At 37.6% G+C, this 24944-nt stretch overlaps 1 protein-coding gene and 1 long non-coding RNA gene across 4 annotated transcripts in view; one reads left to right on the top strand and one right to left on the bottom strand.

Annotated features, from left to right (window-relative positions):
- The window catches only part of DCAF6 (DDB1 and CUL4 associated factor 6), a 171121-nt gene that overhangs the window by 93477 nt on the left and 52700 nt on the right, over window positions 1-24944 (top strand). Inside the window, exons 11-12 of one of the 3 annotated variants that reach the window (XM_049881321.1) lie at window positions 11357-11527; window positions 19070-19129. The exons of 1 other annotated variant lie outside the window; for it this stretch is intronic. In XM_049881321.1, the coding sequence (XP_049737278.1) occupies window positions 11357-11527; window positions 19070-19129 (231 nt within the window). The remainder of the gene's footprint in view (window positions 1-11356; window positions 11528-19069; window positions 19130-24944) is intronic. One more of the 3 variants, XM_049881319.1, reaches the window with a different exon arrangement.
- LOC126073988 (uncharacterized) lies at window positions 9657-16145 on the bottom strand. The gene is made up of 3 exons (XR_007516899.1): window positions 15789-16145; window positions 11642-11719; window positions 9657-10131 (listed from the first exon to the last, which is right to left on the bottom strand). It is a non-coding gene; the product is annotated as an uncharacterized LOC126073988 (long non-coding RNA).

The raw sequence follows: 24944 nt of genomic DNA, 5'->3' as shown, positions 1-24944 counted from the left end.
CAGGACAAGAACCATCCCCGAAGACAACTCATCAGACATGAAAGGGACTGGTCAGCGGGTGGGAGAGAGACACTGATGAAGAGTGAGCTAATTATATCAGGTGGACACTTGAGATTGTGTTGGCAACTCTTGTCTGGAGGGGGGATGGGAGGATAGAGAGAGAGGGAAGCCGGCAAAATTCTCAGGAAAGGAGAGACTGAAAGGGCTGACTCAAGAGGGGGAGAGCAAGTGGGAGTACGGAGTAAGATGTATGTAAACTTATATGTGACAGACTGATTGGATTTGTAAACGTTCACTTGAAGCTTAATAAAAGTTAATAAAAAAAAATAATAAAATAAAAAAAATAAATAAAATAAAATGAAGGCTGTTGTTTAGTTGGAGGGCCTGGATGGTGTGAACAGTTAATGCACTCAAGTCCATCCAGAGATGCGTTGGAGGAGAGGCCTGCTGATGTCCTTCTGAAGAATCAGGCACTGAAAAACCTCACAGAGCAGGGTTCTGCTCTGACACACATGGAGTTGCCATGAGTCAGGATCAACAGTTAGTTTAAAAAAAAAAAAATCTTTTTTACAAAAAATATTTCAAATTAGCTTAAATATTTTCTTCTTTTTCTCAATAATGCCCATCAGATCCCTCTATTAATTACTTCTTAAACTAAGCCTGGAAATGTCTTCATATACTTTGTTATTTGTCTTTTTTTTCCCATGGCAAGGAGGAGCTTCCTATAATGAAAATGTGCTAAAAATGAGGAAGGCAGTCTAAAATGTGCTAAAAATGAGGAAGGCAGGTTACAGTTTAATTTTTTTCATTGGTTTAATTTTAATCCTTATGAAAGAATACGATGGGAGAAGGTAGTAACTTTGGATTGCTTGAGCATCTCAGTATGTACAAAAATCCGTTTAGGGCGAATCACCTTAAAGAGTGAATCATTTGAAGGATCCACGTGTTTCTAGTTAATCAGACCAATCAGACCATGAGAATTTAGTTTCTTTTAGGATAAGACTTACATGGCATATGATATGGTTTGTGAGTGGATTTTTGCTCATTTACAAATAACTGTGTGTCCCCAAATTCACAAATATATTTAGGTCTATTCAGAAACATAGGAGTCCCTGGGTGGTGCAAATGTTAAGTGCTCAACTACTAACAGAAAAGTTGGCAGTTTGAACCCACCCAGAGGCACCTTGGAAGAAATACCTGACGATCTGCTTCTGAATGTTTGCATCCTTGAAAAATCTATGGAGCAGCTCTACTTTGCACAGATGAAGTCACCATGAATCAAGATCGACAGCAGCTGCGTTTTTATAGTTATTACTATACAGTAACTGGGTGGCACAAACAGCTAAGTGCTCGACTACTAATGAAACGTTTGGTGGCAGTTTGAACCTCCCAGAGGCACCTTGGAAGAATGCCTGGTGCTCTGCTTTCAAAAAGTCCCAGCCTTGAAAACCCTATGGAGCACAGTTCTACTTTGCAACAGATAAAGTTACCATGAGTTGGAATCAACCCAACTGCAACTGGTTTAGTTTTGGTACTCAGAAACATTATAGCTAAATTTATCTCTGTAGTGAAATTGCTAAGGAAGTGAAAACTCTACTATATAGCAATATCAAAGCAAACTTTTCAAAGGCCAAATATCAGGTTACAGTTTCCTTATATGGGATTAGGGTCTAGTTACACCAGGTGTAGGCCATTCACAGTTGAGTAAACAAATGAAAATATTAAGATTCATAGCTACTTTTGGGAAACTAAAGGAGAGACCAGATGGATTTGGAAGTCAGTGAAGGAATGACCAGTCCCAGCAGAAAAAATGCACAAGCATCACTATGACAAGAAGCAGTTTGGGACTGGAAGACAGATTGATAGCAGGCAGTTAAAGCATCACTGAATTAGGTGTTAAAATAATCCGGTGTCCAGGACAGAAAGTCTTGTGCATTGAAGAGGACAGGAGGTTAGAACCAAGTGGGCCTTTGTTGGATCAGCTTTATTTATTTTGATTGTACTCCTACATCAGCGGGAGTTAAGCTATCAGGGAGACTTGCGTGGACTCTTTCAGAAGAAAATTGTTAGTAATTTGGGGAGATGTTGTTGTTAGGTGCTGTCGAGTCGGTTCTGACTTACAGCGACCCTATGCACAACAGAACAAAACAGTGCTGGGTCCTGCAGCATCCTTAAAATCATTGTTATGCTTGAGCTCATTGTTGTAGCCACTGTGTCAGTCCACCTCGTTGAAGGTCTTCCTCTTTTCCACTGACCCTGTACTTTGTCAAGCATGATGTCCTTCTCCAGGGACTGATCACTCCTGCCAACAAGTCCAAAGTATGTAAGACATAGTCTTGCCATCCTTGCTTCTAAGACAGATTTGTTCATTCTTTGGGCCGTCCATGGTATATCCAATATTCTTCGCCAACACCACAATTCAAAGGCGTCAGTTCTTCGGTCTTCCTTATTCATTGTCCAGCTTTCATATGCATAAGATGTGATTGAAAATACCATGGCTTGGTATTTGTACATCTTAGTCTTCAGGATAGAAATACAAATTTTCCAATAGCAATTCTTGGCACAGTGTTGTTTTTTTTTTTTAACCATAAGATATTCATTATATTCATTTCTTATTTTGGCCTGTGTTAACAAGGATTAATTCCCCACACTTGAATAGTACATTTATTAACATTTATAAATGATACATGTTTGTTGTGTACATTTAAAAAAATACTGTTATGCAGTAAAACCTGCAAAAGCTGGAAACTGTAAGGCAGAAATCTGTCAAAGATGGAAAACTCAAGTATTTTCCACTAAAAGAAGTGATTAAAAAATTTGTAAGACTGCACCCTGTCAAAGGCAGAAAACTAGCAAGACAAGACCCAGAAAAACAAGGCAGTCCCCTTGAGTTCCAGCTCTCACAGGTTTTACTCTATTTTCAATTGAAGAGTGCACAGCAAAACAGGTTCCCATTCAGCAATGTCTGCACGTATTGTTAAGTAATGTTTGTTACTCTCTTCACATTGTATCAGCATTCTTAGTTTTTGAGCCTAGTTTTTCCATTCCCCTCGATCTAGTCTCATGCCCCTCATTTCTGTTTTATAGTATTGGTTGACCCTTTGGTCTCATATAGGTGGTTTTTTAAAGAGTACAGTACTTAAGGGTGATATTCTTTATGAGCTAACCTTCTGTTTAGCTAAAAGGTGTCTTTGGATAGTTGCGGTTTAAGGCTTAAAGAATATCTCAGGGTAGTAGTCTCAGGAATTCCTCCTGTCTCAGTGGGTTCATTAAGTCTGGATATTTTGAAAATTTGAAGTTCTTTTCCACATTTTTCTTCCTCTCTATCAGGATCCATGAATTGTGGTCCTGATCAGAACATTTGGTAGTGGTGGCCAGGCACCATCTAGTTCTGGTCTCAGGGTAGAGGAGGCCGTGGTTCACACAGACAATTAGTCCTATAGACTAATTCCTTCTCTGAGTCTTGGATTTCCTTCTTTCTCTTTTGCTCCAAGTGAGTAGAGGCAAGTAGTTGAATCTTATATGGCTGCTCACAAGCTTTAAAGACCCCAGACACTGCTCACTGGACTAGAATTTAGAACATTTATGAACTATGTTATGCTGACTAACTGAGTTGTCCCATGATACTGTGTTCCTACCACCACGTGTCTGTCAGTTTGTCATATTGTGGGGGCTTGCATGTTGCTGTGATGCTGGAAGCTATGCCACCGATATTTAGATACCAGTAGGGTCACCCATGGAAGACAGGTTTCAGCTGAGCTTCCAGACTAAGACAGACTAGGAAGAAGGACCCGGCAGTCTACTTCTGAAAAGCATTAGCCAGTGAAAACGTTATGAATAGCAGTGGAACATTGTCCGATATAGTGCTGGAAGATGAGCCCCCCAGGTTGGAAGGCACTCAAACCAAGAAAACTAATCCTGTAAGGTGATTGGTTATGTCTAAGTATCAGTTTCTGTGACCATTGTTTGTTTTAATATGTGTGCGTGTTTGTGAGTATGTATATGTGTACATTCATGGGCCACATAACATCCATCCGGGCAACGTCCAACTGCATGTATGTCTATGGTCCCATAAGGTTATAATAAAGTTCAGAAATCCCTACTGAAGAACACGACATAGTGGATTTAGGCATGTCATGCTTGACAATCACGACAATCCTCAAAAACAAAGAAAAAATTCTCCGGGCTGTTAAAGGATCAGCTCCGCTGAAAGCTACAAGGCTAAAGAAAATGGAAGAGGAGCCTATATCAGATATGGAAATATTGCTAATGACATGGATTGAGGACCAAATAGAAAAGCAAATCCTTCTAAGCACGTTGATGATCACCGCTAAGGTACAAAGCTTGTTCGAGGTGCTTAAAGAAAACACAGAACCAGACTACAGTATCAAGTTTAGTGGTAGCTCTGCATGGCCCAAGTGATTCAATATTTTTCACTGCATAATGTGAAAGCAAGCGGTGAGTCTGCGAGTGCTGATGCGAAGGCAGCAGAAGAATTTGTTAAAACCTTAGATAAACTAATTGTAGAGGGAGGTTATTTGCCCCAGCAAATTTCTGATACGGACAAAACCTCCTTATTCTGCGAGTAAAGGCCTGAAAGACCTTCATCCATTATATCAACACAACATCCAAATCACTAACATCTTATTTCACAGAGTGTGTCGTGTACACACAGTCGTAAATATATTTATACACATATATATGTATCTGTATAAACACATATAAATCTGTGTTTTGGTTGTTGTTGCAAAATTATATATAACATAGCATTTACCTTAACATCTGTCTGTGTGTATGTATGTACAACCCAATTATCTTGGTTATTGTGCACACTTCTCCCATATTCATTGCTACCTTCTCCATCATCATAAGTAAAAAGTGATTACGGTGTATAGAATGAATCTCCTTCACCCCACTCTCTCCATAGCCACTAAGGAACGATGGTGTCTGCATGTAGAGCTATTCTTGTCATTTTATAAAAGTAAGACCATGCAGTATTTGCCCTTTGGGGATTGACTTATTTTGCTGAGAATAGTGTCCTCTAGGTTCTTCCATGTTCCAAAGTGTTTTGGGAACTCATCATTCCTTATGGCTGCATAGCATTCTATTATATGTATATCCCACATTTTGTTTATTGATTTTGGCTACTGTAAATAGTGCTGCAGTGAACATAGGTGTGGATATGTCTGTTCATGTCTTTTCTTTTACATCTTTACAGTACATACCAAGGAGTGGAATTGCTGGATCATAAGCAGCACTATTTCTAATTTTTTGAGGAATCGCCATATTGTTTTCCTGTAAAAACAGCATGAGAGCGGTGTCTGACCTCCTCTAACTTCACAAACCCATTGCCGTCAAGTCGATTCTGACTCATAGCAACCCCACAGGACAAAGTAGAACTGCCCCATAGGGTTTCCAAGGAGTGCCTGATGAATTTGTACTGCTGACCTTTTGGTTAGCAGCCATAGCTCTTAACCACTATGTCACCAGGGCTTCCCTAACTCTACAAGGGTGAAGGAAATCAAGATCAACAGCCCGAGGCTGATTCCCATGAGACAGAGGTCAGACATGGCTCCTCTCTCTGCCATCTTCACTAATTTTCACACCGACCATCCCTCCCATAGCACTGTCTACTCTGCTGGGTTCGATAATTCATTGCAGTGGCCACACAGAACTCACAGACAATACTCACAATTATGGGGTTTATTAGGGAAGTAACAATTATAATTCAGGCCCAGAAATACTGAACCTACAATTCTCCCATCAGGACAGCCTCTTCCCAGCCGTGCTTGCAGGCATGGCTCTCCCTGACTCTCAGCCTCTGCCCAAAGGCACTCAGCGTTCTCGCACCGTCGGCCGGGAAGCCTACCACGCCAACTCCTGCCGGGTCTCTGCTGCTAGGTGGTTCTCATTGCCTTCACTGTTACATCTCTCTCTCACTTTGTCTCCTGGTTCCAGGAGCTTCTCAGTGCAAGGATCTGGGGTTCAAAGGACATGCTGACTGTTCCTCTTTGGTGGGTGGTAGGATCATTTCCTTCCCTGTCTTTAAGGTGGCTCATTTCAAGCCCAGAGGGATGGCAAAACCAACCAATCCCTTTGGTGGGCTACAATTACCATACCTGCACAGTCCTGCCCAGTCACTTGAGTGGGAGTTACAAGAACATGGCAAGAAAGGCCACACAAAAATGATCCATTACACTGCATTTCCATAGCAGTTGTACCCTTTTGTATTCTGAACAGCAGCGGTTGAGGGTTGCAGCCCCCCTGCATCCTTGGCAACATTTGTTGTTTTCTGTTTTGTTTTTGTTTTTATCATTGCCATTTTAGCATAGGTGAATGGCAGTTGATGTAGACTAGCATTTTTTCAAGTGTTTGTTGGCCTCTTGAATGTCCTCTTTGGTGAAGTGTCTGTTCATGTCCTTTGTTTTTTTGACTTGTTGAAGTTTTAGATATATTTTGGGACTTAGGCCCTTTATTGGATGTGTCGTCTGGAAGTTTTTTCCCAGTCTGTAGAATGTCTTTTTACTCTTTTGATAAAGCTTTTTGGTGAGCATAGGCATTTAATTTGTATGAGGTCACAGTTAACTAATTTGTATTCTGCCGTTTTTACATTTGTAACTGTGCTTGATAATCTGTCTTTTCAAAAAATTAGATCCCATAGTTTTGTCACTGTTTTCTTCCGAGAACTTTATAGTTTTAGCTTTAACATTTAGGTTTTTGATCATTTTGAGTTAGTTTTTGTGTATGGTGTGAGTTAGGGTTCCTGTTTCATTTTTCGGCATGTGGTTACCGAATTTTGCCAGCACTATTTGTAAGAGAGACTCTTCCTGCCTCATTGAATAATAGACTTTGATCCTTCATTGAAAATCAGTTGTCCATAGATGATGTTGTTAGGTGTGTTAAGTCAGTTCGACTCATAGTGACCCTGTGTACAACAGAACGAAACACTGCCCGGTCCTGCGCCATCCTCACAATCATTGCTGTGTTTGAGCCCATCGTTGCAGGCAGTGTGTCAGTCCATCTCATTGAGGGTCTTTCTTTCCAAGGCTCCAAGAATTAATACCAATTGAGAGATTTCAACAAAGAGATGGAATGCTTGAAGTGCTCACTTGTCTGTGTCAAGAAATTTGGAAGACATGCTTTACCAAGCATGATGTCCTTCTGCAGGAATTGGTCCTTCTTGGTAACATGTCCAAAGCACATGAGACAGTCTTGCCATACTCACTTCTAAGGAACATTCTGGCTGTACTTCTTCCAAGACAGATATTTTGTTCTTCTGAAAGTCGGTTGGTATTCCATTCAGTATTCTTCACCAACACCAGCATTCAAAGGCATCAGTTCTTCTTCGGTCTTCCTCATTCATTGTCCAACTTTTCGCATGCATATGAGATTAAAAATGCTATGGCTTGGGTCTGATGCACCTTAGTCCTGAAAGTAACATCCTTTTTTTTTTTTTTTTTTTTAACACTTTAAAGAGCAGCAGATTTGCCCAGTGCAATACATTGTTTGATTTCTTGACTACTGCTTCCATGAGTGTTGGTGAATCCAGGTAAAATGAAATCCTTGACAACCTTGAACTCTTCTGCATTTATAATGATGTTGCTTATTGGTCCGGTTGTGAGGATTTTTGTTTCCTTTATGTTGAGGTATAATCTGTACTTTAGGCTGTGGTCTTTGATCTTCATCAGTAAGTGCTTCAAGTCCTCTTCACTTTCAGCAAGCAATGTTGTGCCATTTGCATGACACAGATTGTTAATGAGTCTTCCTCCAATCTTGATGCCCCTTTCTTCTTCGTGTAGTCTAGCTTCTTGGATTATTTGCTCAACGTTCAGATTGAATAGGTATGGTGAAAGGATGCAACTCTGACGCACACCTTTCTTGACTTTAAACCATGCAGTATCCCCTTGTTCTCTTCGAACAGCTGCCTCTTGATCTATGTAGAGGTTCTTCATGAGCACAATTAAGTGTTCTGGGATTTCCGTTCTTCACAGTGTTATTCATAATTTATTATGATCCACACAGTCAACTGCCTTTGTATAGTCAATAAACAAAGGTAAACTTGTTTCTGTTATTCTCTGCTTTCAGCCAGGATCCATCAGCGATGATATCCTTGGTTCCGGGTTCTCCTCTGAATCTGACTTGAATTTCTGGCAGATCCCTGTCGATACACTGCTGTAGCCGCTTTTGAGTGATCTTCAGCAAAATTTTACTTGCGTGTCATATTAATGATATTGTTCAATAATTTCCACATTGGGTGGGATTGCCTTTTTTGGGAATAGGCATAAATACGGATCTCTTCCTGTTGGGTGGCCAGGTAGCTGCCTTTCAGATTTCTTGGCAAAGATGAGTGAGTACTTCCAGTGCTACATCCATTTGTTGAAACATCTCAATGGGTATTCCATCAATTCCTGGAGCCTTGTTTTTTGCCAGTGCCTTCAGTGACATTGGTTCCTGCTCATATGGTACCTCCTGAAATGGTTGAACATCAACCGCTTCGTTTTGGTATAGTGACTCTATATATATCTTCCATCTTCTTTTGATGCTTCCTGAGTCGTTTAAGATTTTCCCCATAGAATCCTTCAGTATTGCAACAGTAGCTTGAGGCGTGAATTTTTTCTTTAGTTCTTTCAGCTTGAGAAATGCAGAGCGTGTTCTTCCCTTTTGGTTTTCCAGGTCATTATAATACTTTGTCTTCTCGAGCTGCCTGTTGGAATCTTTTACTTCATCAATTCTTCCTTTCGCTTTAGCTGCTCGACATTCTAGAGCAACTTTCAGAATCTCCTCTGACATCCATTTCTGACACTTCATTATAATACTTTGTCTTCTCAAGCCTCCCTTTGACATCTGTTCAGCTGTTTTACGTCATCATTTCTCCCATTCACTTTATGTTCTACTGCTCATCAGGTTTTCAATGGCCATATTTTTCAGAAGTAGACCACCAGGTCATTTTTCCTAGTCTGTCTTAGTCTGGAAGCTCTGCTGAAACCTGTCCACCATGGGTGACCCAACTGGTATTTGAAATACTGGTGACATAGCTTCCAGCATCACAGCAACATGCCAGCCACCACAGCATGACATACTGACAGATAATGCCACCACCACCAAATCTACAGCTATCAACATTTGTGCTCATATACTCTGCCTCCCTTTTGGTTATTGTAAATGAAGTGTTTATGTACCTATCCAAAATCAATTATTTTTCTTACCCACTGGAACTCATCTTCTTTGGTCTATTCAAGGACAGCATTCCTGTTGTTACCCACATATTTTCATGCATCATCTTCCCTACCCACCCCTCGACACACACAGTGAAAGATTACCTGTCAGCATACAAGTATGTGCCATCATCCCATTTGTCTGTTCTCCTCTTACAGCAAAACTTTTGGAAAGAGTGTACGTTCTACATATCTCTGCTTCATTACCTCTTCCTTTCTCTTGAACCTGCTCCAGTCAGGCTTTGGCCCTTACTGTTTCACTGAAACAGCTTTTGTCAAGGTCGCCAGTATCCAGTGGTGAGTTTTCAGTTTTTGTTTTTGCTTTTTTTTCTCCCCAAGTATATCAGCAGCATTTGACACAACTGTTCACTCCCCCCTTCTTGACACACTTTTATCACTGATCCTATAGAACACTGCTCACTTATTTCTCTAACCCCCTCACTGACTTCTCCTTATTCTTCTTGGATGTTCTTCTTCTTTTTAAACATCAGAGCGCCCCAGGACTCAGCTCTTAGGCCTCTTTCATTACGTACTGTGTAGATGACTTTAGATAGCATTTCTAAATTTATATCTCCTCTGGATTCTGAACTCTTATATCCAGTTCCTGTTCTACTTTTTCCACTTGAATGCTTGTTCGTTCTATTCTTCCCCCAACACTACTTGTTCCTCCTCCATTGTTTCCCATCACAGTAAATGGCACCTCTGTTTTTCGTGTTACCAGCCAAACATTTGGGGTGACTCTATATTCAATCCATCAGCTAATTTTCCCGCCATTACCTTAACTGTATCCCAGATCCAGATACACTTCTCTCTGCACATTTGCAGTTCCTTTTCTTTCCACCTTTCCACATTTTTTCCTCCAGATTTTAATGTGGGTTGCTCCTTCACATCCTTTTCATCTTTGTTCAAATATTACCTTTTGAGAGAATGAGAGAAGCCTTTCCTAATGACCGTGACCATATATAAAGTAACAACACTCTCCACTGACCTGTTTCCCCTTACCCAGCCCTGCGTTATTTTACTTCATAGCAGTCACCTTCACCTGAGACACACACGCACATGTGCATTACGTGTATAAGTATTTGTATTTGCTGACGTTGCCTGTTTTCCCCTCAGAACAGAAACTCCTCAGGCGTTACTTTAATTTTTTTTTTTTTTTAATCCCCAAAGCCTCAAATAGTGCCTTCTGCATAGTAGACACTCAGTGAATATCTGTTTGCAGAATTTTGTGTTGTTTTTCTACTTTTCATCTATGATTATCACCTCAGCTAAAGTTTATGTAAATGTTAGTATTTATGTAAATATTTTTTAGCTTAAAAAAAGTAAACACAATTCTAACATGAAAAGGAAGAACACTGGTGGTACAATGGTTAAGCGCCTGGTTGCTAACCGAAAGGCTCAGCGATTTGAACCCACCAGTGACTCTGCAGGAGAAAAAACCTGGCAGTCTGCTCCTATGAAGATTATAGCCTAGGAAACTCTATGGGGCAGTTCTGCTCTGTCCTGTGGGGTTGCTATGAGTTGGAATCAACTCACTGGGCACATGACAATGGCACACAATAACAACAGCAACAACAATGTGAAAAGAAACACATTAGCTGAAGAATATGTGTCTTTCACTGTATAAAGAGCTCCTTTAATAAATTCCAAAGATTATTTCCAGACGCGTGGCTTTTACAACATTTTAATAGAGTTTTCATTATTACTTGCTTGAAATAAAGTAACTGAGGTTTTTTTTGTATGGATTAGATGAAATAACTGATAGTTTTCAATTTTTTATTTTTCCTAGTATTGTTTTATTATAAAAAGACTAAATTAGTGAGGAAAGTAATCTTTATTTTAAATTCTTTTGCCTAAGTAGGGCTTTCTTTTTATTCTGTTTAATTATATTCTTAGGGAAAGGCATTTGTCTAAATCATCATAGTTAAAGAGAAGCACTTGGGTGTTTGAGCATATAAGTGCATATAGTTTGTCTCATAATTTAATGAGTAGTAATTCCTTTTTTTTTTTGACTAACTTATTTTTAGTGTTCCTCTATGAAACGTTTTATTTACATTCTTTCTTTCTTTGATGTATAATCTAATTCTTATTATTTTCAGCTTTATTACTATCTTTTCACCTTTTTTTCCTATCTGTGTCAGAATTTTTAAGGGGGCCTGAGATAGCTTTGCTCCGTAAGCGCCTGCAACAACTGAGGCTTAAGAAGGCTGAGCAGCAGAGACAGCAAGAGCTAGCTGCGCGTACCCAACAGCAGCCTTCCACTTCTGATCAGTCTTCTTGTGAGGGCTCTTCACAGGACCCTCATGCTTCAGGTTATTAATGTCAAGTGTCCTTAAGCAGCTGGTAGAGTTGGTTTTTTAACACTGCTTTACTGTTTAATAAGATGCTTCCCTTTTCCTCCTCAAAAATAGAGCTAATGTACTTACAGCTTATCCCTCCTTTCCTTGCACATGGTGGTATTCATTCATTCTCACGTGGTTAGAAGGACAGACTTGCAGCCACATCTGCCGGAGAGGCGAATATAAAATAGTCTGTTATTTTACTGGTAGTATATTTGGAGAAGGGGAAACTATTAATTTTATAGCCAATGCCCTACTTTTTAATAATTATTTAGTAACTTTAGAGCCTAAATTGATATTTCTCCTGAAATTTCCCATATGCTGAAATGGTATCTATGCTTATGGCTCCTAGCTCCTCCTCCTCTTTTATTTTTTGGCATTGAAAATTAACCGGTATTCTTACATAAATCTGGTAATGCTAGATTTTGGATTTATAGTATTGTTTGGCCATGTACTAGCATGCTGACTCAATCATCCCCTTCTGTGATTATTTGTAATTTTTCAGCATTTGCTTAATTATTCCTTCTATACGTAATCAACTTTCTGATACCTAGGGCTTCAAAAGTACTCAGCAGTCTCTTGCTGTTCTTCTTACTCTGTGAAATTCTGATAGGACAATAATAACCTGTGCCACTGTTTTTCACTGAGTTTATTAATGGCCTAGTTCTTTTATGATCAGAAAACTTATGGTGCTCAATAAACATTTGTTGAAGGAATTAATGGGAAATAGAACACAAAATAACTTGTGAACTTAATTCTTTCAAGAAGGCGGATAATAGGCACTGTAGACCTGCTGTCCGTTTAGGAGGTAAAATATGTCTAACTTCTCATACTAATGAATTTATGATACTTTGTTTGATATACTTTGTTTTGCCAACCCTAAGGATGATGAATTTAGACATTACTTTGAGAACTCTGATGAAAATACTTAGAATTAATTTGTTTATTTGTAGAACTGGAAAACCTCCAATATATAAGTATCTGCTTCAATGAATACTGTGGTAACAAAAGCACATTCTATAATTACTGTGGTGAAATAAAATAAATTTAAACCCCTGTAATATACATATGATACCAAAAGCCCAAACCAAACCCATTGCCGTCGGGTCAATTCTGACTCATAGCAACCCTATAGGGCAGAGTAGAACTGCCCCATAGGATTTCCACGGAGCAAGTGGTAGATGCAAACTGCTGACCTTTTGGTTAGCAGCTGAGCACTTAACCACCGTGCCACCAGGACTCCATACATACGATATTTGGGGCAAATCATCAACTTAATTTCTAATGCAGCGTTATACTAGTACCAGGAGTATCAGGCAGGCAAAGTTGTATCTGATTTTTTCTTTCTTTTAACATAGAAAAGTATTTTCCTGTACTTAAAATTAGCAATTAACAAGATAGCTTGATTAAATTACAGTCATGACATTTAATAATAAAGCATTTTGTTACAATTTTGTGCTTTAGATACAATTTTGGCCAAAGTGTTTTATAAGTTAAAAAATATTCATGACCCAACAAAAACTAATGAAAAGAAAGATAAAATGTGTGTGTGTAATGAATTTTAGCAGGTGACAAACCAAATATTGAAGTGAGTTTTGAGTATAAAAGAAAACTGTCCACATTAATGGGAAAGAAGTGAGCACTGTGGACATTAGAAAAAATGTTTTGAGACTTCTAGCCTTTCATGAAGGAGCCCTGGTTGCACAGTGGTTAAGCATTTGGCTGCTAACTGAAAGGTAGGCAGTTCAAACTCACCAGCTCTTTGGGTGAGAAGATCCGGTGATCTGCTCCCATAAAGACTATAGCTAGGAAGCCCTAGGGGATGGTTCTGCTCTGTCCTATAGAGTCTTCATGAGTTGAAGTCAGCTTGATGGCATACAACAAGAACAGCAACAGCTTTTCGTGTCTAGTTTACCAATTTGAATTGAAGCAGATGTTTTGAGATGTTTAGGGTGATTATACGGTCTCTAAAATAAGATGTTTTCTTCCCAACTCTGATTAGCAGTCATTCTCATTAGTATCTAGTTTGGTAATTAGTCTGGTCTGGGCGATCTTTAAAAAGCTAAAGTTTAATATACACCTTGCCAATTTTAAAGGTAAGGAACATGTTGTCTTCCGTATTAAACCTTATACTTGGGCCCCGATACTGCCCACATGGACCAGTATTAGAGGCACTTCGTGCTGTCACTCAGTGTGTGTGGTTTCCTTTACCCTACAAGGTGAGGTACTTCATCTGCTTATAGCTTTCAACAGGGCATTCTTATGAGGCCCTAATAAATCTTATCATGCCCTGGAACAATTATTTGACACTAAAAGCCTTAAGAGTTCAATAATGTGTCATCAGTTTGTTACAAAGGACTACTAATAAAAACTATATATTTTTGTCCCTTTAGAAAATTTTGGATGTGAGGAAAAATGAGTTGGCTTAATGCAAAATTCTTCATTTCAGAATACACAAATTACAAAAATACAGAATAGTAATTAAATTTATGAAATTCAACAGGGAGATAGGTTTTATTTGAATTACAATTATTAAAATTTTATTTCATACATAATTGATCCAGTCTCTCATGTTAGATTTTACAAAAATCACATATCAGTTTAGAAAGCACCAAAATTAGCATTCTAGATTTTAATTCATTAGCGATGGAAAAGTATGCAGCTCTCATATAGAAAAAGTATATTTTTCTATTGTATCTTGATGTCTTTAGATTATCAATATCTGATGATAATGCCAGTAAATGATATTTCTGTTGTTTTTTCACCTGTTTAAGTCTTTAGATACAAGATGTTCAAAGGAGCCAGTAATGTCATTTGGAAATTAAGAAATTTTAGTAAAGGTAGAAAGAATTTCTGACTTCTTACATTGTCTGGCAAACATTTTATTCTCTTTTCAAAATATAGGAGATATGAGAGTCATTTATGAAAGACTATGTGTAAACTGAGTCTCCAGTACCGAATTTCTATAGGAAAGTAAGATCATACCACTTTGTAGAAATAATCATCTACATCTTAAGTGGGATAAAATGAGAAGGGTCCTGGTGCTAGTTAATGATAATTTCAGATGGAATGTTATCTGTTGAGTTGTTAATACCTCTTGACAATCGAAGACTAAAATATTTAAGACATCAAATAGTATTACCTTCAGTTTCAAATTGTTTGAAATGAAGTATACAATATAGATGTTAAAATAATAATTTTCTTTTTTCCCCACATTGTGAACTGTTCCATCAGTCTTATATGGAAATTTTAAGCATAAAATATTTAATAGTAACAGCGTTCTGAATTTAAACTTCAGAAGAGGTAAAGACCCATCACCAAAGCACCTTTGCACCCCAAAACAAAGTCTAAAAACCACTGCTCTAAAAAAAAAAAGACACGTATAAATAACACTTCAGAATTTCCCAAAACTGCATTTTTCAAAATCAGAATATTTTACTTTAAAATATTTTTTACTTCATTTAGTTTTTTAAAAAGCATATTTTTTTCTAGACTTTTAGGAAATACAAAATTTACACAACTTATTTCTAGCCTTTCAGTTTTTTTGTTTTTTTTTTAATCTTACAGAAATGAATTTGCCTTCATCATATTACCTCGTGGGTACTAGATTGGCTGAGTTATTGTCCCTGGCTCTCTGACTACATGACCTTGGGCAGGTCATTTGGCTGCTTTATGCCTCAGTTTCCCAATTGATGATTTATTTATGTAGCATGGCCTGCTGTAATTTACGGAGATGGCATAAAATTGACATATAAATTGTCATATTTTTACGGAGAGTAGTACACATAATAATGTACTACTTTAATTATAGTACCTTTCTTTCTTTTTTTTTTCTAAAATTGTTAGCATTCAGGGCTTTTAATGAGCTATATGTACTTATCAGATGAATGCCCCAAACAGCTGTGGCAGAGACATTCAGCGTATGGCTGATTTTAAGCCCAACTCTTTTTTTCCATTTCAGGTCCCCTGAAGTCATGGGTTGCTGGCTCCTGCTTAGAGTGACAGCACCCTGTGGAGTCTGCTGGTACTGGCCCGACCACCACAGATCCCCACTGGAGCATGGAGCCAGTCTAGAGAGGGTCAGGTAGGAACTGTTTTTTCACTTTATGGCACGGTTTTGCCAATTGGATAAAAAAGAAGTAATTTTTGTACCCCAAAGGGTATAAAACATTAGTGATTATTTTGACAAAGGGCTTTTCAAAACTGAGCCATATTGGAGAAAATCAGCACTTACCCGATCCTGTGCCAGCAGGCTCTGTACAATGTCAGATTCCCCACAGTGTCCATGAAGACGCAGTCACATGTATACTTCTCTCAGATGGATGCATTTATCCCTGTCATTAGGGTTACAGCATAAGCAGTTAATAAATCAGAAAGGGTGCTGACCTAGTTCTGCAAGCACTCCTTAACTCCCTGTATGATTATCAGAGTCCTGGGCAAAATGATGGTGAATCTGTTAGCATTTAAACATGGTAATGTGCTCTATATTTTGCAGAACAGCTTCCTATCATTATTTTTTCATTCAACATCATATATCTGGGAAACAGGCAAGTAATAACAATAATTTTCATTAGTTGATCCTTTCCCATGTATTACCTAAGTAGTTTGAATGCTCATTAAATCTTCATACAGATACTATGTGGTAGATATTGTGATTATCCCCATTTTACAGTTGGAGGAACTGAGACTTAGAAAAGTTAAGTAACTTGCCCAGGATTACAGTATTACCGAGGAGAAAAGCCAGATTTCAACTGAGGGAATCTGGCTGAAAAGTCCTTGTTATTTTCCTGTTAAACTATAATTCTGTTTTTTTTCTACAGTTCAGAAAACTCTGGTGCCAAGGGGCTAACAATTTTCTCAAAACCAGAAGGCAAATTTTTAAACTATGTAACAGTTGACCATGAGACACTGAACTTAATACGGAATGAAGCTTTTGCTTAAAGTTTCTCCCTTAAAAATAATAACTTTATAAACATTTCCAAAAAGCTGATCAGCCATAATGCATTTTTTAATAAGTTATCATTGGACGATACGTTTAGGTTTTTATTTCTGATGGTATTTATAGAAGATATTTCACAGAGATATTGTGTAGAGCATATGAACAACTGATGCAGTCAGGATTGAATTAATAAATTGCGGTTGTTTAAAAGCTAATCTGATGGTTACAGTATTAATATTTGAAAATACTTCTGTAAGATAAGAGTTGAGTATTATATTTATCAATATCTAGTGATTTTAAAAAGTCACTTAAAATGTTTATGTGACAGAAGAAAAAAATCCTTTTCAAAAACAGTTGCATGGTACCCAAGATTAAATATAAAATGAAAGCAATGATCAAAAAGGATTTTATCTTAAAAATTAGTCTTCAAGATGGGAGAGATAACAAATAATCCCTCGGATATAAATGATATTCTTGACAGATTATAAAGCCAAAAAACAAACCCTTTTGGTTTATGCTATTCTTTTTTCTTAATATCAGCTTTATCAATATTTTAAATCCTTCAAGAGTGGAAAAATACGTAGTTTTGTGGTGATGACAGATTTCTAGGTCCTCAGTGTGGTTTTTGCAGTGACTTATTCCATCCTAAATTTTATGGAAATAAATAAGATGCATTTTATATCAATAAGATTTATACATTTTACAGTATTTATGGAAAAATTATATATTTGAAAGAAAGACCACTTAGAGAGTTTATAGTTTTTTGAAGATCTTAATTATTAAATAAACATGGTGAAATGTATAATGAATTCAAAGTGCCCAAAAAGATTTCATAAGGCTTTCTAAGAAGGTTTTCTAACATTTGTATCACTGTGAGTCACATTTTTGTTATATTTTCCTTTAGTTGAAAGGAATATAATTTTACCTCTAAAAACCATCTTCTTCAAAAACAACAAAATGGGAACATTGTATCTAACTCTGAAGTGAATAAAGAAGAAATCTTATAAATGGGAAGTAAATCATGGATAGATTAGGAAATTGGCTGAAATACTATCATTCTTACTTTGTTTTTTGTGTAATAAAAATTTGTTGAACTGAATGTTCTGATGAAGAGGTTTTCAGTAGGCTAAGTAAAAGTTATTATTTAAATGTTAACCATGCTGTATCAAAATTTAGTAAGAAGTAAAAATCTATGAACTAACTGATGATACTAGAGGATGGTAGGTTTAAGGCTGATACAAATGGCCCTACTAGCAGGATTCAGACTTTTAAGTATACAGATGTACAAATGGAAGCAGTTGAGTGGTACAAAATTGCTGTGATCCCAGGATATATTGGAAAAATCTTGCTCTTTGGTAAATGAAGTGCCATTATGAGCAGAAGCTGATTATCAGCCAAAAGTACAGGGATTTTTGTTGTTGCTATTTTATTAACATTTGCTAAGAACTAGATCACAGGATATTAGAAAGGAGGAGTTATTCTTACATTTGGGGAAGAACTATGCTTATTACCTACATCTTTTCCTTTCCTGTAGCCCCACTGGGACTCTGGAACCCAAGCCAGAAGTGGGAAGCAGCCACCTCCTTCTCCCTAGTGCCTTGCTTGTGTTACCAAATCCCCAGGGTAATCAGGGAGAAAGGAGAAGCGTAGGCCTAAAAATGTTCTGGCTTGTCCTGTGTCATATAGCTCATTATTGTCAGACCTAGGTCTAGAATCAAAATTTCCTAACTCCAGACCAGTGCTGTTTTCATTTTATTATGCTGCCTTCCTTCCTCTGTACCAGTGTTTTTCAAGCAGTAGAACCCATTTATAAAACAAATTTTTACAAAGAATCAGTGTATCAAAAGATAGAAACAAAACTATTTTGTTTGAAGCCAAGATAGAAAGCCTAAATCCCAGACCATTAAGCCTTCTTTGCCTCTGTTTTCCTTTTCCTGCCACGTACCTCTAAAGAAGCCTCTGCCTTCACAGAGTACAGTGTTAATATGCATGGTGTACCGTAGAGATTTTAGAGTTGTCTGTACTTCTGTGATGGTAATTACGTCAATGAATGTTTCCCTTTTAAGCTTTTTTTTTTTTTTTTCTTCTTCTTCTTCTCTAAAACAATTTAACCTTGAGCTCCATGTTCAGCTCAAGGTGCTACAGACAACATCCAGCAAAGTGCAGACAGCATCTCATTTCATGTCTTGAATCCTCCAAGGCAGGATGAAAGCCATGTTAAGGAGCTGGAGGGGTGGTTTGAGAAGGGCAAGGAGTCTTCTGCTTAGTGAACAAGATACCCATTCCTAATTATCTAACTTGCACCTTTTGCCTGCACTAAATGAACTTGAAAAAAAGGTCCGTGCATGGTACTAGAAAAATGTTTTCTCAAGTCATTTTCAGAGTTGCTTAATGCTTGCCTGGAATAACATCTTAAGCACGTGGCCTTGCTTACTCACTGCTTGAGAAGCACACCACGGTACTTACCTCTCTTCCCTACCCTTACACATTTGTTTCATAAGCCTACAGATGATCGTGACATTGCTGTGCCATCTTCCGCTGCTTACTTTTAAGTTGAAATCTCATTTTTGTTTCAGATTCTCCTTCTTCTGTGGTTAACAAACAGCTCGGATCCATGTCACTTGATGAGCAACAGGGTGCGTGCAACAGGAGATGTGCTGTGCCCATCCATGCGTAGACTCACTGCAGTGCATAAGCCAAGCTCCCTCTCACTTCTTCTCAGCATTCCATTTCAGTTCATGGTCTAATAGTATTTCGTGGGTTAAATCATCCTACATAGTATTGTAAAAGAGCCTCCTTGGTCTATACAAATTATTTTCTATACAGTCTTAGTTAATTTATACTTTTACCCCTTATACCAAATTTGAATTCTCTCCCTACAACAGTATCATAATGGATACAAACTATGTCAATTTTTGATTTATGTATCCATCATAAAGTTGTATAGAACTGTGGGTGTGAGGTCGACATTACCCAGGAGCTTACTTAGAAGAGGTCATTTGAACCTACAGTTTGCTATAGTAGTGATACTTGGTTTTATGTCTCTCTATCCAGTGGTCAAGCTCCCAAGAGGTTTAGCTCTAAAAACACAATTATGAGCCCAGAGGTGAGCTCCAAAGCCATCAGTCAGAAGGGAAAACAGCTTCCACTTCCACTTGCAATTCTTAAAGTAGAAATAGGAGAGATACAGAATCAGACTCCAAGCCTTGAGCAGAGACTGATGAGATAGATAGTTTACTTAGTTACCAAGCTTTATTACCAGCAGATCAAACACAGTACAGAGAGAGACTGGTAGAGGAAAATATTCTGACAAGAAGGGGCAGCTGAAAAGAAGGATGGAGAAAAGAAGAGTATAAGACACAAACAAACAGATAAACAAAAAAACTATTAGCTATTTAGAATCAGAACAGTTTGGTAGGGTCAAGTAGCCTTACTGTCTCACCTCACAATTTCCTGGAGTATTCTAAATTGATTGCAACATAGTATGATAAATAGTGTTAGTAATGTTATCATGAATAACTTAGAATGAAATTCACTTTTCCCTCTTTAAAACAGCAAGTGATTGCCTGATACATTTTATAAATATTTCTTTAGAAACAAACAAGCACACCACTAAAACCATAAGCATCAGTTGGCTGAAAAGTTTATATACGTAGACTAGTTCATTTTTCAACAGTATTTGAGAAATTAAATATTGCTTTAGTACCTAGTCAGTGTGAGATACACCTAATTTTAACTATCTTCCTGAAGACATACAGCAGCTAATTTTAAAACAAATTAGAAAACCCTTTCTGTACTTCTGATCTTATTCTTTCTAGATCTCAGATGACAAGCATTGCTCTGGATTTTCAGCTTTTGAGAATGAATGGATGGATGAATGAGTAAATGAGTTTGAGAACCAAAAAATTAAGCATGTTTTATCTTACACAATTATTATAGAGTATTAACACTGAAGAATAATTACGGTAAAACTGTTAAAGCATCATATTATATGTTGTATTAATATATAAAATTAATCAAATAATCTTTTTTTATAAGAATACGTAAATATAAATAGCACATCACTGTCAGAAGGTTCTATCTAAACAGGTAGAATAATTTCCATAGAATTACATTGAATAGTAAATCAAGTTGATGCTTAATTTACACATGGGATAGGATAGAAAGAAAAGAGTCAAAGATATCTTCCAGGTTTTTGATATTAACGCCCAGACGAATTGTGATGCCCTTTACTAGGATAGACCAGTTTGGAGGAGTTTGGCCATGTAAAATGTGGGTGCCTTTTGGTCAGTGGCAGTAGAGACATATAATTGGTCAAATTGAATTTGTTTTACAGAAGTTACACCTTAATAGACCATCATAGGTATAACTTTGTAATAAATCCTCTGAGCAGAAATGTTTTAATGATAGAAAATGTATGCAAATGAATTAATCCTGACTTTTTGTCTGCGGTAGAAGACCTGACAGTCTGCTCCCATAAAAATTTACAGGCTAGGAAACCTTATGGGGCAGTTCTGCTGATTAGTTGGGAATGAATGAGGGGATGACGCCTAGGTGTCTGTCTGATGCGGGTGACTAAATAGATAGTGGTACCATCAACTAAGATAGAAATTTCAGGAAGAACGTTTGGCTTTAGGGGAACGAGAGTGCTTGACGTTTTTAGAAATGTTGAGTTTTGAAGTGTTTTTGGATATCCAGATGGAGATATCTCATAGACATTTACATGGATATATGATTCTGGAAGTTTCCAGAGAGGTCTCAGTTGGAGATACAGATTAGGAACCATCACCTTGCAGATAGTACAGTGAAACCTGTGAGAGTCAGAACTCAGCAGAAATGCCTTACTTTTCTGGGTTTTGCAAGTTTCCTGCCCTTGAGGGGGTGCGGTCACCACTTTTCTATCACTATTAGTGGAAAATATTTGGGTTTTCCTTCTGACAAGTTTCTGCCTGACACGAGTTCTGGCTTTTGCAGATTTTACTGTAGTTGAAACTATGGGAGTGGATGGGATTATCTAGGGAAAGAGGATAAAGTAAAAAGAGGCCAGCCTATACTATAAGGAGCAAGCAGTGAAAAGGATCTAGTTAAGGGGACTGAGAAGTAATGATTCAGAGAGGTAGGTGGAGCAGAAAGAATGCCACATCCAAAGCCAAGGGAAAAGAAAAGTTCCAGGAGGGAGACTAGTCGGTAGTGCCCTGTGGAGCAAAGGTATGTCAGATACATAAAAAGAATTGAGAAATGCTTATTGAATTCGGCGATATGTGGGTTTTCTATTGCCTTTGGCATTGCAGTTTGAATGACATGGTTGAGGCAGATCCAGATAGCAGTGTTTTGAGGAGGAAGATAAAAAGAAATAGTAGAGACATTGGTGTGTAGCTGACTCTGAAGTAGTGTATGGTAGGGGAAGCTGCAGTTTCAAAGGAAGGTTTTAAACTGGGCGTGTTTATAGGAGAAGTGGAAAGAATCTTTGTAGAAGAGGTTAAAGATAAAGGGGGTAGTTGATATCCCCAGATATGCCTTTATTTTATGTTTTCAATCTTTACATAACTCTTATTCTCAATTTTACCCTGAAGAATGGAAAAAGTAGTAGTACATCTAATAATTTTTCATTCTGAATGTATCTCTCAATAATGATTGTTTTATCCTGTTGGAAAATACTTTCCAATATTATCCAAATACTAAGCTTGAATGCCAACACATTGATGGTCCCTTTGTATTAATTATGGATGGAGTGAAATCATTTGAATGCGCACAATGATATCTTTCATGCATTTTGTTTAGTTTGAACAATGCATTTTAATTAGTAGTTTTGGTTCTTTTTATATCTCTAATTGTGCTATGCCTGTTGTACTATACAGGAAAAAAATCTGCTTCTGGCATGTATTTCCCTTCCCTATTTATTTTTATTTATATTAAAACTTACAGCTTTCCTCTGGGAAAAAAACTAGGGCCAGCAATTTCTCTCTTATTTTATTAAAAAAAAAAAAAAAAAGGAATACACCAAAGCAACAAAGAAACCTATGCTATTGAAATCTAATTTTTGAAGGAGCTATAAGAAAATAATTTTGCCCATGTTTTAAATTTTGGCCATGATTAAAACACATAGCTTTATATTCATTACAATGAAAATCACTAAGTTAGTTTTGAAACTTATGCCTGTAGGCAATCACGCATCTGTCAGACACTCATATAAATGCTAAGTTGTAGACTTCAGCAGTATAAATGTTAATTGTCAACTTCTGTACCATTATACATAAGCAGACTAAAACTTTGGTCTATAGGAGGAGACTTGCGGAAAATCAGAAATCAGGGAACCAAAAAAATTTTACTAATTCTGCTAGTGTAGGTAGGGAAATGGAACAGTGGGACCTGTCATGCATTAAATGTTATATGTTGGCACCAAATTGAAGTTTCATTTTAGTAATATCATCTCAGCAATATTGTGTCAATATAATATTTTAGATCACCATTAAATGTACTTTGACAATTTTAATTTTCCTTAAGTAAATATGTAATGACTGAAGCCTGGTGTGTGAAAGGGAAATACAAATTCAGCATTATCATCACACTGGGATATATCTGTAAATCCTGTATTTTAAATTCTAGTGAAAAGATAAGTTAATGATAACCAGGCTTTATTCCAGATTCTTTATATTTCTTAGACTACTTATCACATAGTTTCTTGGAATGAAAGAACTAATTTTCTCCCATTCCCAACTACAAAGTCTTTATTCTGCCAGTTAGTGATGTATTTGATCTTTTGGAACTTTGACCCTACTTAACTTAAATGACGGCTATACACATGACCTCGGTAGATGGAACACACGGGAATCAGATGGACTACATCTGTGGAAAAAGACAATGGAAAAGCTGAATATCATCAGTCAGAATAAGGCCAGGGGCAACTGTGGAACAGACTGTCAGTTGCTCCTATGCAAGTACAAGCTGAAACTGAAGAAAATCAGAGCAAGTCCACGAGAGCCAAAATAAGACCTTGAGTATACCCCACCTGAATTTAGAGACTATCTCAGGAATAGATTTGATGCGTTAAACGCTAATGACTGAAGACCAGATGAGTTGAGGAATGACATCAAGGACAATCATACATGAAGAAAGCAAGAGGTCGTTGAAAAGTCAAGAAAGAAACAAAAGACCAAAATGGATGTCAGCAGAAGAGACTCTGAAACTTGCTCTTGAACATCGAGCAGCTAAAGCAAAAGGAAGAAGTGATGAAGTAAAGGAACTGAACAGAAGATTTCAAAGGGCTGCTCAGGAAGACAAAGTGGAGTATTATAATGACATGTGCAAAGAGCTGGAGATAAAAACCAAAAGGGAAGAACATGCTCAGCGTTTCTCAAGCCGAAAGAACCGAAGAAAAAATGCAAGCTGGTAGTGAAGGATTCTATGGGGAAAATACTAAATAATGCAAGAAGCATCAAAAGAAGATGGAAGGAATACACAGAGTCATTATACCAAAAAGAATTAGTTGACATTCAGCCATTTAGGAAGTAGTATATGATCAGGAACTGATGGTACTGAAGGAAGAAGTCCAAGCAGCACTTGAAGGCATAGGTGAAAAACAAGGCTCCAGGAATTTACAGAATACCAATTGAGATATTTCAACAAATGAATACAGCACTGGAAGTGCTCACTCATCTATGTCAAGAAATACGGAAGAAAACTTCCTGGCCAACCAGCTGGAAGAGATCTATATATATGCCTATTCCCAAGAAACATGACCCAACCGAGTGGGGAAATTATCAAACAATATCATTAATGTCAGACGCAAGCAAAATTTTGCTAAAGATCATTCAGAAGCTGCTGCAGCAGTATAATGACAAGGAACTAACAAAAATTCAGGCTGGATTCAGAAGAGGACGTGGAACCAGGGATATCATTGCTGATGTCAGATGGATCCTGGCTGAAAGCAGAGAATACCAGAAGGATGTTTACCTGTGTTTCATTGACTGTGCAAAGGCATTCGACTGTGTGGATCATAACAAATTATGGATAACGTTGCGAAAAATGGGAATTTCAGAGCACTTAATTGTGCCCATAAGGAACCTGTACATAGATCAAGAGGCAGTTGTTGGGACAGAACAAGGGGATACTGATTGGTTTAAAGCCAGGAAAGGTGTGCATTATCATTGTATTCTTTCACCATACCTATTCAATCTGTATGCTGAGCCAATAAAACCAAGAAGCTGGACTGTATGAAGAATGGGGCGTCAGGATTGGAGGAAGACTCATAACAACCTGCGTTACGCAGATGACACAACCTTCCTTGCTGAAAGTGAAGAGGACTTGAAGAACTTACTAGTGAAGATCAAAGACCACAGCCTTCAGTATGGATTGCACCTCAACATAAAACAAAAACCCTCACAACTGGACCAATGAGCGACATTAAAAGGAGAAGACTGAAGTTGTCAAGGATTTTATTTTACTTGGATC

This window comes from Elephas maximus, chromosome 3, assembly GCF_024166365.1.
Source record: "Elephas maximus indicus isolate mEleMax1 chromosome 3, mEleMax1 primary haplotype, whole genome shotgun sequence".
NCBI classification, from domain to species: Eukaryota; Metazoa; Chordata; class Mammalia; order Proboscidea; family Elephantidae; genus Elephas; species Elephas maximus.
This window is presented reverse-complemented; position numbering and strand designations above follow the sequence as displayed.